The 13,616-nt window shown below is 33.3% G+C and overlaps 1 protein-coding gene across 1 annotated transcript in view; it reads left to right on the top strand.

Annotated features, from left to right (window-relative positions):
• The first annotated feature begins 279 nt into the window (after positions 1-279).
• LOC137404855 (uncharacterized) overlaps positions 280-13,616 on the top strand; it is a 35,689-nt gene continuing 22,352 nt past the window's right edge. The window contains exons 1-4 of the mRNA XM_068091083.1: positions 280-327; positions 8,136-8,261; positions 8,396-8,575; positions 8,940-9,036. Of these exons, the coding sequence (XP_067947184.1) occupies positions 280-327; positions 8,136-8,261; positions 8,396-8,575; positions 8,940-9,036 (451 nt within the window). The remainder of the gene's footprint in view (positions 328-8,135; positions 8,262-8,395; positions 8,576-8,939; positions 9,037-13,616) is intronic.

Below are 13,616 nucleotides of genomic sequence, written 5' to 3'. Positions count from 1 at the left end.
AACCATACAAAATTGTATGGCTTTAGCTCTAAAAATTGTGACATACCTTCTTTTTATTTTGTGACATAAAACTTACTGTTAGTTGAGGAGCTTTTAACAGTGTTTCACTAAATTCTATTGGATAATGAGCATATTTCAATATTTTCAAATTTTTTCAAAACTTCCTATCTTTGTACAAATTTTCCAGAGTTACTGACACTTGTTGAAAAGGATGGCCATGGTTCAAAGGGTTAACAAAATTAGATTAGTGTAATATACAGACTAAATCTTCAAGGAGGTATGTTGACTTCTGAGAGTGACTCGAGTGTCACAAATGACAAGTGTCAAGTGAGAAGTGTCACAAAGTGTCTGTATAGACAAACCGCATATTAATATCAGCTACTTCTTTTAACAAGCAAAAGTATATTTATTTTAAACAAAAATTTGTTTGTAACAAGGATTTTATGTCAAATTGAAATTTGAAACTTGCAATCGAAAGAGGTTTTTGTTTGCAGTACCAATTAGGAAATTCAGATTCTCAATCTATACTGAATCTTTTTGTGCTATAATTTTTAAAGTTTTAAAAACTCCGGTGTGAGTCATTAAGCAAAATTGATTAGCATTCAGTTGCAGAAATGGCTTTTAACAGACAACGGATTTTGAAGAGTCGTCTACTGCTGCCATAATAGTAAAAATGGACGGAAAACTTATCGTCTTGTTGTTTTTAGCTGTACCTATCAGCATTGCTTTAATTATTGCTTTGTGTGTCTGGGCACGTAAGAACTGCTGGCTAAATAGAAGCCAATTCCGGCCTGCACCTGTACGCTTGGAGCTGCAATCAAGACGTTTTAGTCGTTTCATGAAATTTGGGAGCCGGACTTGGCCTAAAGCTACATATTGTAACCATTCCTTGTTTACAAGTTTTAGTCTGAAGCACGTTTAATACCTATTGTTAGTATGTTATACCCATAACAACTAACTCTTACATATGGCCTTTGAGTGAAGAACAGTAATTTTAGTTATAATTTTCTTGCAAACGGCTATTTTAGTTCTCAAATCAATAAAGTTGTCAAAACACCTGAAAGTGATATTATGAAATTCCATCACAGTAAAAAAGATTTTTCTATAATTTCAAATGCATATAAAGCTGTGATTAAGTACCTTGATCACGACAATTACACTGACATAGCCATTGGCTCATCTCTTCGGTTTTACCATGAACTTGCAAAAGATACTGCAAACCGGCGTGTATTAGCTTACAGCTCTAAGAAGAAAAATAACATTAAATAAACATTTCATTTTGTTATAATGCATAATGACATGACAATAAAATTTGATTGCCTGTCAAACAACCCTTTTTGGTTGTTCGACAGGCTCACCACAAACTGGGCAACAATCTAGCATCTGGCTAAAAAAGTCGTTGCGTCTTGCGCAATGAGGAGTGTCAGTTTGTGTGTGGGCTACAGCTGTACTCTAGCCAAGAGGTCAAGTGTACTATAACAAGAACTTAGCTGAAATAGGCAATATTTAAATTTGAGAAAAATGCAATTGAAGTTGTTGTTTAATAAATTATCATAATTATTTATATAAATTAGTGAATCCATTTCGATTTTAGAAACTTTTTGTATTAGAAATTAGAATTAGTTTCGAAAATCAAAGAGTAAAACACCCTGCAAAGAAAAAGCAGCATAAGGGGTTTAAAGAGTCGTCTACTTCCGACACAAAAGTACATAACATGGGCGGACAACTAAAGTATTTTACTGAAAGGAAACTTAAGGAAACAGTGGTATCGCTGCAATCAGGAAATACCCTTACACTATGCATTAAAAAGCAAATAATATTTAATTTGAGTGAACTTTTCCTTAATTATATAATTAAACTATTTTTGATTCGCTTTGCATTCAGGTTTTAGGGATGTGAATCCTAAAGAGCTGTTTTCCCTTTTGCTAAACCATAGCAAATTTACAATCACTATCAGGCACCAATAGGTAAAACTAAGGTAAACAAACACAACTGCTAACATCAAATGCAGTGATTTCATTTGATGAAGTTTACTTTTGACAAGTATGACAACAAGATGCTGCCAAAAAGGAAATTCACTTTTTATGATCATTTTTGATTGGCTAGGATTGCTAAGTAAGACTTGCAATGATGAAAAGGATATCAGTCAACTTGTTCAGAATTAAAAACTACTGTTGTTTTTCTGTAGTAAAATACAAGTAAATTGGCTGCTGTAATGTTTTTACAACTCTCTATATCTTGACCTGAATCAATCCTGCTTGAATAAAAAGTTATTTGTGCAATTCATTGCTTATTTCATTATATACGTTGTAGCAACAATTTATAAAAAAGATTTTAAAACCAAAAATATTGTAAATTGACCTCAGCTTCCTCTAACATAATAAGTGCTTATAATAGAGTGATTATAAAAGCAATGCTAACTCATTTATCTCTTCAATTAGCTTAAGGTCCTTCTAATCCTTTAATTTTACTGCTTTTAGCAGCTTGTTCTGATCCCCAGGCTATTCACATGTCCTTAGGGTAAACCGTATTTAAACTCTCAAATAGAGGTAAAATAGTGAATTGGTAAGTCCTGGAGGGTTGGAGTGGAGAGGTGACGTCTGTAAGTTGATCATATTATTAGCTGTTCTTGTAGTGTACTTTATTGTAGGTTAGAAGGGCTACAAATGTTCATTGGCACAAATTGTATGAATATTGTAGAAACTATATTTTGACTACTAGGAACCTTTGTAGATTTATCTTGTGGTTTAAAAAAACATACGGGTAATACTAAGCTTGCAGCAAATAAAAACTCAGTATAATTGTCTGTGTACTTGCTGATTTATTATTTAACACAACTGCGCATTTCTGTTTCTGTGTTTATGATTTATTTGCTAGTGAGATGTCACAAGAAATACCATGTAAGCTAACAGGCATCATTTATCAGCCAGTAATTACTGAATTCGTCCTGTTTATTCTTTCTTTGTATGCGATTGGTTGGTTTGACACTTGTAACTTGTATGCGATTGGTTAGCATGACACTTGTATATTGTATGCGATTGGTTGGTTTGACACTCGTAACTTGTATGTGATTGGTTAGTTTGACATTTGTAACTCGCAATTGATGAATTTTATTTCCGCAGTGTTTAATTGGTCAACTAAATGTTTTTGCTGCTTAAACAAGCGTTGTTTTGTACATATTTAAGGATGCGATAATTTTATCCTTTCAAACACGTGACAGCCGGTATTTTAGCATTGCGTAGTGTCCGAAACCCTAAGTACCAGAATACTGGTATCTACATGGCTGTTTACAAATGATGTTTCTAAGTGATGGCATAAACCAATCAAATTAAATCTTTCTTTACACAGAACATCAGAAAAAACTTTACATTCCTTATTAACTGTTTTCAAATATCTGAATCTACTTTCTTCATTATAGTAACAGTTTTACTGGGATAATGTCACAAACAATTGATATGACTCGTTTGTTGGTATGTCATGGATGATTATGATACGGATGAATAACTGATACAAAGCATAATTTAGCAGATTATTTTGAGTCATAAAACGAGGATTAAAGTTTGTTCAATGTATATAATGATATGGTTAAGACTTTTAAGAAAATTTTAAAATTGTAAGAGCTTGTATGGCTTTAGCCCAAAAACCTGTGACATACTTTCTTTTTATTTTGTGACATAATTAGTTGTGTTAGTTGCAGAACTTTTTACCAGCGTTTTACTAAATGCTATTGGATAAGAGCATATTTAGATATTTTCAAAAAAGTTGCAAAACTTCCTATTTTCCTATCCTACTGTTGCATAGTCAAACTGCATATTAATCTAAGCTATTTTACTTAACAAACATGAGTGTCTCAGTTTATTTTAAATAGAAGTTTGTCTGTAGCGAAGTTTTTGTGTCAAATTCAAATTTGAACTCGAAAGTGGTTTTTTGTTTTAGGAGTTTCAGATTTTCAATCTATACTGAATTCTTTTCTGTTATGAATTTCAAAGTTTTAAAAATTCAAGTGTGATTCGTTAAAACAAATCAATTGACATTCTGTTGCAGAAACTGCTTTCAAAAGACGACAGATTTTGAAGAGTCGTCTACTGCCGCCATTATAGTCAAAATGGATGGAAAACTTATCGTCTTGCTGTTTTTAGCTGTACCCCTTGGTATTGCTTTAATTATTGCTTTGTGTGTCTGGGCACGTAAGAACTGCTGGCTGAATAGAAACCAATCCCGGCCTGCACCTGTACGCTTGGAGCTGCAATCAAGACTGTTTTAGCCGTTTCATGAAATCTGGGAACTTGACTTGGCCCAAAGCTACATATTCTAATCATTCCACATTTATAAGTTTTAGTCTTGAGAAATGTTTAATACCTACCGTTAACATGTTATACCCATAACAATTAACTCTTATGTATGGTCTCTGAGTAGAAAGTAGTAACTTTAGTTATCATTTTCTTGCAAACGGTTATTTTTAGTTCTCAAATCAATAAAGTTATCAGAACACCTGAAAGTGATATTATGAAGTTCCATAGCAGCAAAAAATGATGTTTCTATCATTTGAAATGCATAGCAAGCTGTGATTAGGTACCTCGAGCAGGACAATTACACTGACATAGCCATTGGTTCTTTTTGTGTTTTTACCATAAACTTGCAAAAGATACTGCATACCGTCGTATGTTCGCTTATGGCTCTAAGAAAAAAACAACATTAAATAGACATTTCATTTTGCTATAATGCATAATGGCATGACAACCAAACTTAAGTGCCTGTCAAACAACCTTTTATGGTTGTTCGACAGGCTCACCACAAACTGGGCAGCAATCGAGCATCCGCTTAAAAAAGGCGTTGCGTCTTGCGCAATGAAGAGTGTCAGTTTGTGAGTGGGCTTCAGCTGTACTCTAGCCAAGAGGTCAAGTGTACTTATAACAAGAACTTAGCTGAAATAGGCAATATTTAAATTTGAGAAAATTGAAGTTGTGGTTTAATAAATTATCATAACTATTTGTATAGTATCTGTTTTGATTTTAGAAACTTTCGGTATTAGAAACTCAGTTTTAGTAATCAAAGTGTAAGACATCCAGGAAAGAAGAAGCGGCCTGTAACAATATAAGGAGTTTAAAGAGTCATCTACTGCCGACACAAATAGAAACGTAACGTGGGTGGACAACTACAGTATTTTTTCTTACTAAGGAAACATGTGTGTCGATACAATCAGGAAATGCCCTTACACTGCGCATTAAAAAGCAAACAATATTTAATTTGAATGAACTTTTCCTTAATTATATAATTAAACTATTTTTGATTCGTTTTGCATTCAGGTTTTAGGGTAGCGAATCCTAAAAAACTGTTTTCTCTTTTGCTGTAACCATAGAAAACTTACAAGCACTATCAGGCACCATTAGGTAAAACTAAGGTAAACAAACACAACTGCTAACATCAAATGCAGCGATTCCATTTGATGAAGTTTACTTTTGACAAGTATGACCACAAGATGCTGCCAAAAAGGCAATTCACATTCTATGATCATTTCTGATTGGCTAGGATTGCTAAGCAAAACTTGCAATGATGAAAAAGGATAGCAGTGAATTTTTTTCAGAATTAAAAATTACTGTTGTTTTTCTGTAGTAAAATCCAAGTAACTTGGGTGCTGTAATGTTTTTACTACTCCGTATATCTTGACCTGACTAAATCCTGCTTGAATAAAAGGTTATTTGGGTCATTTATTGCTTATTCCGTTTTATACATTCTAGCAACACATTCTAGAAAAAAAATTCAAAAGTGAAAAAATTGTAAATTGACCTCATCTTCCTTTAATATAATACAAGTGTTTATCATGGAGTGATTATAAAGGCAATGCTAACTCGTTTATCTTCTCAATTAGCTTAAGATCCTTCTAAACCTTTAATTTTACTGTTTTTAGCAGCTTATTCTGATCCCCAGGCTATTCACATGTCCTTAGCATAAACTGTATTTAAACTCTCAAATATAGGTAAAATAGCAAATTGTTGAGTCCTGGAGGGTTGGACTGGAGAGGTGAAGTCTGTAAGTTCAGCATATTATTAGCTGTTGTTTTAGGGTACTTTATTTTAGGTTAGCAGGGCTATAATCTTCCATTAAAGCAAATTGTATGAACATTGAAAAAATTATGTTTTAACTATTAGTAATTTGCGTAGCTTTATCTTTTGGTTTAAAAAAGATATTCTTTAAACCGGTATTTTGGCATTGCGTAAAGTGCATCCTCTTGGCTGTTTACAAATGCTGTTTTTAAGTAGCGACATAAACCAATCAAATTAGTTCTTTCTTTACACAGAGCATCAGAAGCAACTTTACTTTCCTTTTTAACTGTTTTTAAATATCCTAATCTATTTTCTTTATTATAGTAACAATGTTACTGGGACAATACTACAAACAATTGATACAACTCGTTTGTTGGTATGTCATAGATGATTATGATCCGGATGAAAAATTATGATACAAAGCATAATTTAGCAGATTATTTTGAGTCATAAAATAAGGATGAAAGTGTGCTCAATGAATATAATGATAATTATGGTTAAGACTTTTAAGAAGTTATTAAAATCTAGGAACTTGTATTGCTCTAGCCTGAAAAACTGACACACCTTTTTTTATTTGGTGAAATATGAAAAAATTGCTGTTATTTGCAGAATTTTTTAACAGCGTTTCAGTAAATTTTATTGGATAATGAGCATATTTGAATATTTTCAAAATTTTTTCCAAATTTCCTATCTTTGTACAAATTGTCCAGAGTTACTGACACACCTGGACAAGGATGGCAAGGGTTCAAAGGGTTAACAAAAATAGATTAGTGTAATATACAGACTATTTCTTCAAGGAGTTATGTTGACTTCTGAGAGTGAATCGAGTGTCACAAATGACCATGTTTTTATAGACAAACTGCATATTAATCTTAGCTACTTGTATTTAACAAGCAAAAGTTGTTTCTTTTAAACAAAACTGTATGTAGCATGAATTTTATGTCAAATTGAAATTTGCAATCGAAAGAGGTTTTTATTTGCAGTACATATTAGGAATTTCAGATTTTTAATCCATACTGAATTTTGAAGAGTCGTCTACTGCCGCCATAACAGTAAAAGTGGATGGAAAACTTATCATCTTGCTATTATTAGCTGTACTTCTCAGCATTGCTTTAATTATGGCTTTGTGTATCTGGGTCCGTAAGAACTGCTGGTTAAATAGAAACCAATCCCGGCCTGCACATGTCTCTTTCAAGCCTCTTTTAGTCATTTCATGAAATTTGGGAACTAGACTTGGTCTAAAGCTACATATTGTAACCATTCCACGTTTACAAGTTTTAGTCTGAAGCATGTTTATTACCTATTGTTAGTATGTTATACTCATAACAACTAACTCTTACATATGGCCTCTGAGTGGAGAGCAGTAATTTCAGTTATAATTTTCTACAGTATTCTCACTTACTGGAAAAACAAGAGTGGCGATGCAATCAGGAAATACCCTTACACTATACAAAGAGAGAAAATTGATTGTAATTTGATTTAGCCAGGCTTAAGATTTAATAGTATGATGAAAATGATCTAAAATCACTGTTACCCATAAAACATATCCATACTGCTTGAAGATTGATTTGATAATGATAATCATTCAAAATTAATCAAGAACTGGAGTAAATAGTGAGTCTATCCCACATTCAACTGACAACTCAAACTTCAATCACAACTGATCATTCTTAAATCAGTGAAGCAAAATGAAATAATCAATCATATGACACTGGAGATTGATTTGATAATGATCTTGTATTATAGTTTACATGAGCTATTAGTTATGACTTGTATTATTATCATCCAACCCTCAACCTAGAGTTAGATATCTCCTAATCATTAATCCGTCTTTAAACACCTGCTCCCCACCAAGAGAAGATGAACACGAGTTGAAAAGAATACATTCCATGTCAAAAATGGTTATATTTCAACTATGAATCAAATTACTGTTTATTATTTGCGAAATCGCAGATGTATGAAAAATAATGAACGATGAGCTCTCAGGCTATTGTAAATCTTGGGTAGATATTAATATTGCTGCTTGCTTAGTTGTAAATTATTTGCTTTATAAAGAGTGGTTATAAATAGTTTTCATATTTTTCTTCACAGGACCACTTGTTTCACACAAGGCCTACTCAAGGAGGGGCCATTGATGATTGTATTAAAAATATTAAGAGAGCTATGGTGCTGATGAAGAAAAAGAGAGAAGGTGTGAATACTCTGCCACCCAAAAAGGCAAAACTGTCAACTGGTATGTTCCATGAATTCAATTTTGTTGTGGATTATGCAAGTTAATGGTTTCACTCAATTAGCCTATCATACATATGCATGTATTGATTATTTCTTCCAAATTGCACATTTGCATGTAGCTCATCGAAACACACATTGATATTGGATTCATACCAACACAGAACATCCCAACAATCACAACAAACATGAAAGATCTGGATTCACTTAATGAAGAGAGCAAGAAGCTACTGGGGAAAATATTTACCGAGAAAAGAACTCAACTTTTAAAGGAGAACATGGACATAACCAAATTTGTTGAGGCATGGCCGCACTTGACAAGAGGCTTTGCAATGGTTGATACTTTATGTTTTTGTCATATTATGTCGTAGTCTGTTTGAATAGACGAATAATCGCCTCCCTCGGACTGCCCATTGTTTCTGTGTACTGTTAGATGGCACAAGGGGAGGCAATTCCCACTCTTTTCAAAAGGACTCAATCTGATGCACCAATCCTTTGATTGCTTTATGGGTGCAATTGTAGCATCCATACTAATGATAGAGAAAATCAATTTAAAGACAGCTTCACCATGGTGCAGCCACAGCAGCATTGTTGCATCATACATACCAGCCCAACTATTTGCCAGTAGCCTTGAAGTAATAATTGTCATTAATTTTGATTACACAGATTAAGTATGAGTTTAGACTAATCATTGGTTTGGAGACTGATCTTGCTAATGCAGATTACTTTACCGACATGGTTATGATCATGACAGAGAAGAAAGGTATGTTCAGAATCATGGCATCCATGGTTATAACTCTATAATCACTCCTACAGGCAATATTTTAAACTAGTTTTAATCAGTTACATAAATTATAATCATCACCCAACCCTACCTACATCACTATATTACTAGTTGTAGCATAGTTTACATGAGCTATTAGTTATGACTTGTGTTATTATCATCATCCAACCCTTAACACAGAGTTAGATCTAAAACTCCTAATCATTAACACAGAGTTAGATCTAAAACTCCTGATCATTAACACAGAGTTAGATAACTCTAAATCATTAACCCTACCGACCCACATCACTATATTACTAGTTGTATCATAGTTTACATGAGCTAGAGGTTTACATCATCTCCAATCATCATGTTAGATGACTACAACAGCACATATCAGAACTACAGTTTTTTTATCCATAAAACTAAGAATTTACCTTGGTGATTTTATAGTTGACAAGCTTGATGATGTAAAGAAATGTGTTTTGAGAGGCAAGTTGGCAGCCACCAGCCTGTTTATGGAGAGACTTCGCAAAGTATCTTTGATGATACCAGCATAGGAGCAACTGTATTGACAAAGGCACATGAATGCATCTAGCTTGTTCTGCCAATGGGAGCAGTTTTCCCCGATGGCAACTGAGGTAGATGCATTTCTGGCCTACGTTAAGTGTTTGTTTGGGTTTAACCAGAGATACCACACCCAAGCCGATTCACCAGTTGTGGTTCTAATGGAACATCTGTTGCATTGAAGACAACAACCTCTGCATTGCAGAGCGACTTCTTCAAATGATGGGAAAGTCAGTAACAGCTTCTCTAGAACTCCAAATGATGGTGTCTTGGTTGGTATCGCTAGTACTCAATAGATAGATTTTCTCTTTCATATTTATAAACATTTAAATGTAAATAAATCATCGCAAAACAGTTCATTTTTAAACCTTTTTTATTCATATTATAGCTTTAATGCAACCATATTATATTATGCTTATACATTTATTTAACATCAGTATTTCATGGAAATAAAAATAAGAAATTCATAGACACTAACTCACCCAAGTGTGTAACTGTCTTCTCCTGGTATAAAATTACGATTTTATTGTGATTTAAAAATGATAGTACCATGAGTGAACAGGGAGCGTACATAGCAGCACAGCAGTAAATTACAGAATGATTTAGTTTTGGTTATTTCCACAAGAAGCATACCTGTACAACAACTCAACTATCAATCATTACATGATTTAATAGCCACAGTATGCGTTGGCTTTGGTAAATCATTATTAAATTCAATTAAATCAATTTTGAGTACAGTTTTGTTACCCTGAATTTTGATTTACTAATGATTTAAAATCCAATCGAAATTTCTCTGTGTGTATGCATTAAAAAGCAAACAATATTTAATTTCAGTGAACTTTTGCATAATCATATAATTACACTATTTGTGATTGGTTTTGCATTCAGGTTTTAGGGTAGTGAATCTTAAAAAACTGTGTTCCCTTTTGCTGTAACCATAGCAAGTTTACAATCATGTGTATTTATTGCTTATTCCATTTTATACGTTGTAGCAACAATTTCTAGAAAATAGTTTTAAATTGTAAATTGACCTCACCTTCCTCTACCATAACATCAGTGTTTATAATAGAGTGCTTATAAAAGCAGTGCTAACTCGTTTATCTTCTCAATTAGCTTAAGGTCCTTCTAATCCTTTAATTTTACTGCTTTTAGCAGCTTGTTCTGATCCCCAGGCTATTCACACGTCCTTAGTGTAAACCGTATTTAAACTATCAAATACAGGTAAAATAGCGAATTGGTGAGTCCAGGAGGGTTGAACTGGAGAGGTGAAGTCTGTAAGTTGAGCATATTATTAGCTGTGGTTGTAGTGTACTTTATTGTAGGTTAGCGGGGCTACAAATGTTCATTGCAGCAAATCGTAGGAAATTTTGAAGAAATTATGTTTTGACTATTAGTAATTTGTGTAGCTTTATTTTCTAATTTAAAAAACATATGGGTAATACTACGCTTGCAGACAACAAAAATTCAGTATAATTGTTTGTGTACTTACTGATTTGTTATTTAACACAACTGCAAATTTCTGTTCCCGGGTTTATGATTTACTGTAAGTGAGATGTCACAAGAGCTGCCATGTAAGCTAACAGGCATCATTTATCAACCATTTATTATTGAATTGATTTTGTTGATTATTTTATTGTATGTGATTGGGTGGTTTGACACTTGTAACTTGTATGTGATTGGGTGGTTTGACATTTGTAACTTGTATGTGATTGGTTGGTTTGACACTTGTAACTCGTAACTGATTAATTTTATTTTTGCAGTTATTAATTGGTCAACTAAATGTTTTTGCTGCTTGAACAAAAGTCGTGTTTTGTACATATTTACGAATGCGATAATGTTATCCCTTTTAACTCTGACGGCCGGTGTTTTGGCGTTGCGTAGAGTGTCTGAAACCCTAACAACCCAAATAATGGCATATACATGGCTTTTTACAAATGCTGTTTCTAAGTGACGGCATAAACCAAGCAAAGTAATTCTTTTTTTACACAGAGCATCATAACAAAAACTTTACTTTCCTTTTTTGGACTTTATGGCAAATTGAAATTGGACATCGAAAGAGGATTTTACTTGCAGTACACACTAGGAATTTCATATTTGCAATCTACACTGATTTTTTTGTGCTATGAATTTCAAAGTTTAAAAATTGAAGCCAAACCATTAAACCGTTAAACCATCAAGCCAACCGTTAAACCAAATCAATTGAAAATCTGTTGTAGAAACTGCTTTCACCAGACAACAGATTTTGAAGAGTCGTCTACTGCCGCCATTATAGTCAAAATGGATGGAAAACTTATCGTCTTGCAGTTTTTAGCTGCGCTTCTCGGCATTGCTTTAATTATTGCTTTGTGTATCTGGGCACGTAAGAACTGCTGGCTAAATAGAAACCAATCCCGGCCTGCACCCGTACGCTTGGAGTTGCAATCAAGACTGTTTTAGTCATTTCATGAAATTTGGGAACTGGACTTGGCCTAAAGCTACATATTGTAACGATTCCACGTTTATAAGTTTTAGTCTGAAACATGTTTAATACCTACTGTTAGCATGTTATACTCATAACAACTAACTCTTACATATGGCCTCTGAGTGGAGAGTAGTAATTTTAGTTATAATTTTCTTGCAAACGGCTATTTTTAGTTCTTGAATCAATAAAGTTATCAAAACACACGAAAGTAATATTATGAAATTCCAAAGCAGCAAAACAGATGTTTCTATCATTTGAAATGCATAGCAAGCTGTGATTAGGTACCTCGAGCAGGACAATTACACTGACATAGCCATTGGTTCTTTTTTTACTTTTACCATAAACTTGCAAAAGATACTGCATACCGTCATATGTTCGCTTATGGCTCTAAGAAGAAAAATAACATTAAATAGACATTTCATTTTGCTATAACGCATAATGGCATGACAACCAAACTTAAGTGCCTGTCAAACAACATTTTTCTAAAGAGTCGTCTACTGCCGAAACCAATAGAAACATAACGTGGGTGGACAACTACAGTATTTTTTCTTACTAAGGAAACATGTGTGTCGATATGATCAGGAAATATCCTTACACTATGCATTAAAAAGCAAATAATATTTAATTAGAGTGAAACTATGCATAATAATATAATTAAAATATTTTTGATTGGTTTTACATTCAGGTTTTAGGGTAGTGAATCCTAAAAAACTGTATTCCCTTTTGCTGTAACCATAGCAAGTTTACAATCATTATCAGGCACCATTAGGTAAAACTAAGGCAAACAAAGCACAACTGCTAACAGAAAATGCAGCGATTCCATTTGATGAACTTTATTTTTGACAAGTGTGACAACAAGATGCTGCCGAAAAAGAGATTCACTTTTTATGATAATTTCTGATTGGTTAAGATTGTTAAGTAAAACTTGCAATGAGGAAAAAGGATATCAGTCAATTTTTTTAAAGATTAGAAACTACTGTTGTTTTTCTGTAGTAAAAGCCAAGTAACTTGGCTGCTGTAATGCTTTTACAACTCCCTATATTTTGACCTGACTTATTCATGCTTGAATAAAGGTTATTGGTGCCATTTATTGCTTATTCAATTTTATGCATTGTTGCAGAAATTTCTAAAACAATTGATAATCGAGAATTTTGTAAATGAATGTCAGCTTTCTCTACCTTTTTTACCATAATAAGTGATTATAAAAGCAATGCTAACTCACTTATCTTCTCAATTAGCTTAAGGTCCTTCTAATCCTTTAATTTTACTGCTTTTAGCAGCTTGTTCTGATCTTCAGGCTATTCACATGTCCTTAGCGTAAACCGTATTTAAACTCTCAAATATAGTTAAAATAGCGAATTGTTGAGTCCTGGAGGGTGAAGTCTGTAAGTTGAGCATATTATTAGCTGTTGGTGTACTGTACTTTATTGTAGGTTAGACGGGCTGCAAATGTTCATTGGCGCAAATTGTATGAATTTTGAAGAAATTATGTTTTGACTATTAGTAAGTTGTGTAGATATATCTTTTGGTTTAAAAACATACGGGTAATACT

This window comes from Watersipora subatra, chromosome 9, assembly GCF_963576615.1.
Source record: "Watersipora subatra chromosome 9, tzWatSuba1.1, whole genome shotgun sequence".
NCBI classification, from domain to species: domain Eukaryota; kingdom Metazoa; phylum Bryozoa; class Gymnolaemata; order Cheilostomatida; family Watersiporidae; genus Watersipora; species Watersipora subatra.
Note: the sequence above shows the minus strand (reverse complement) of the source record. Positions and strands in the feature narration are given on the sequence as shown.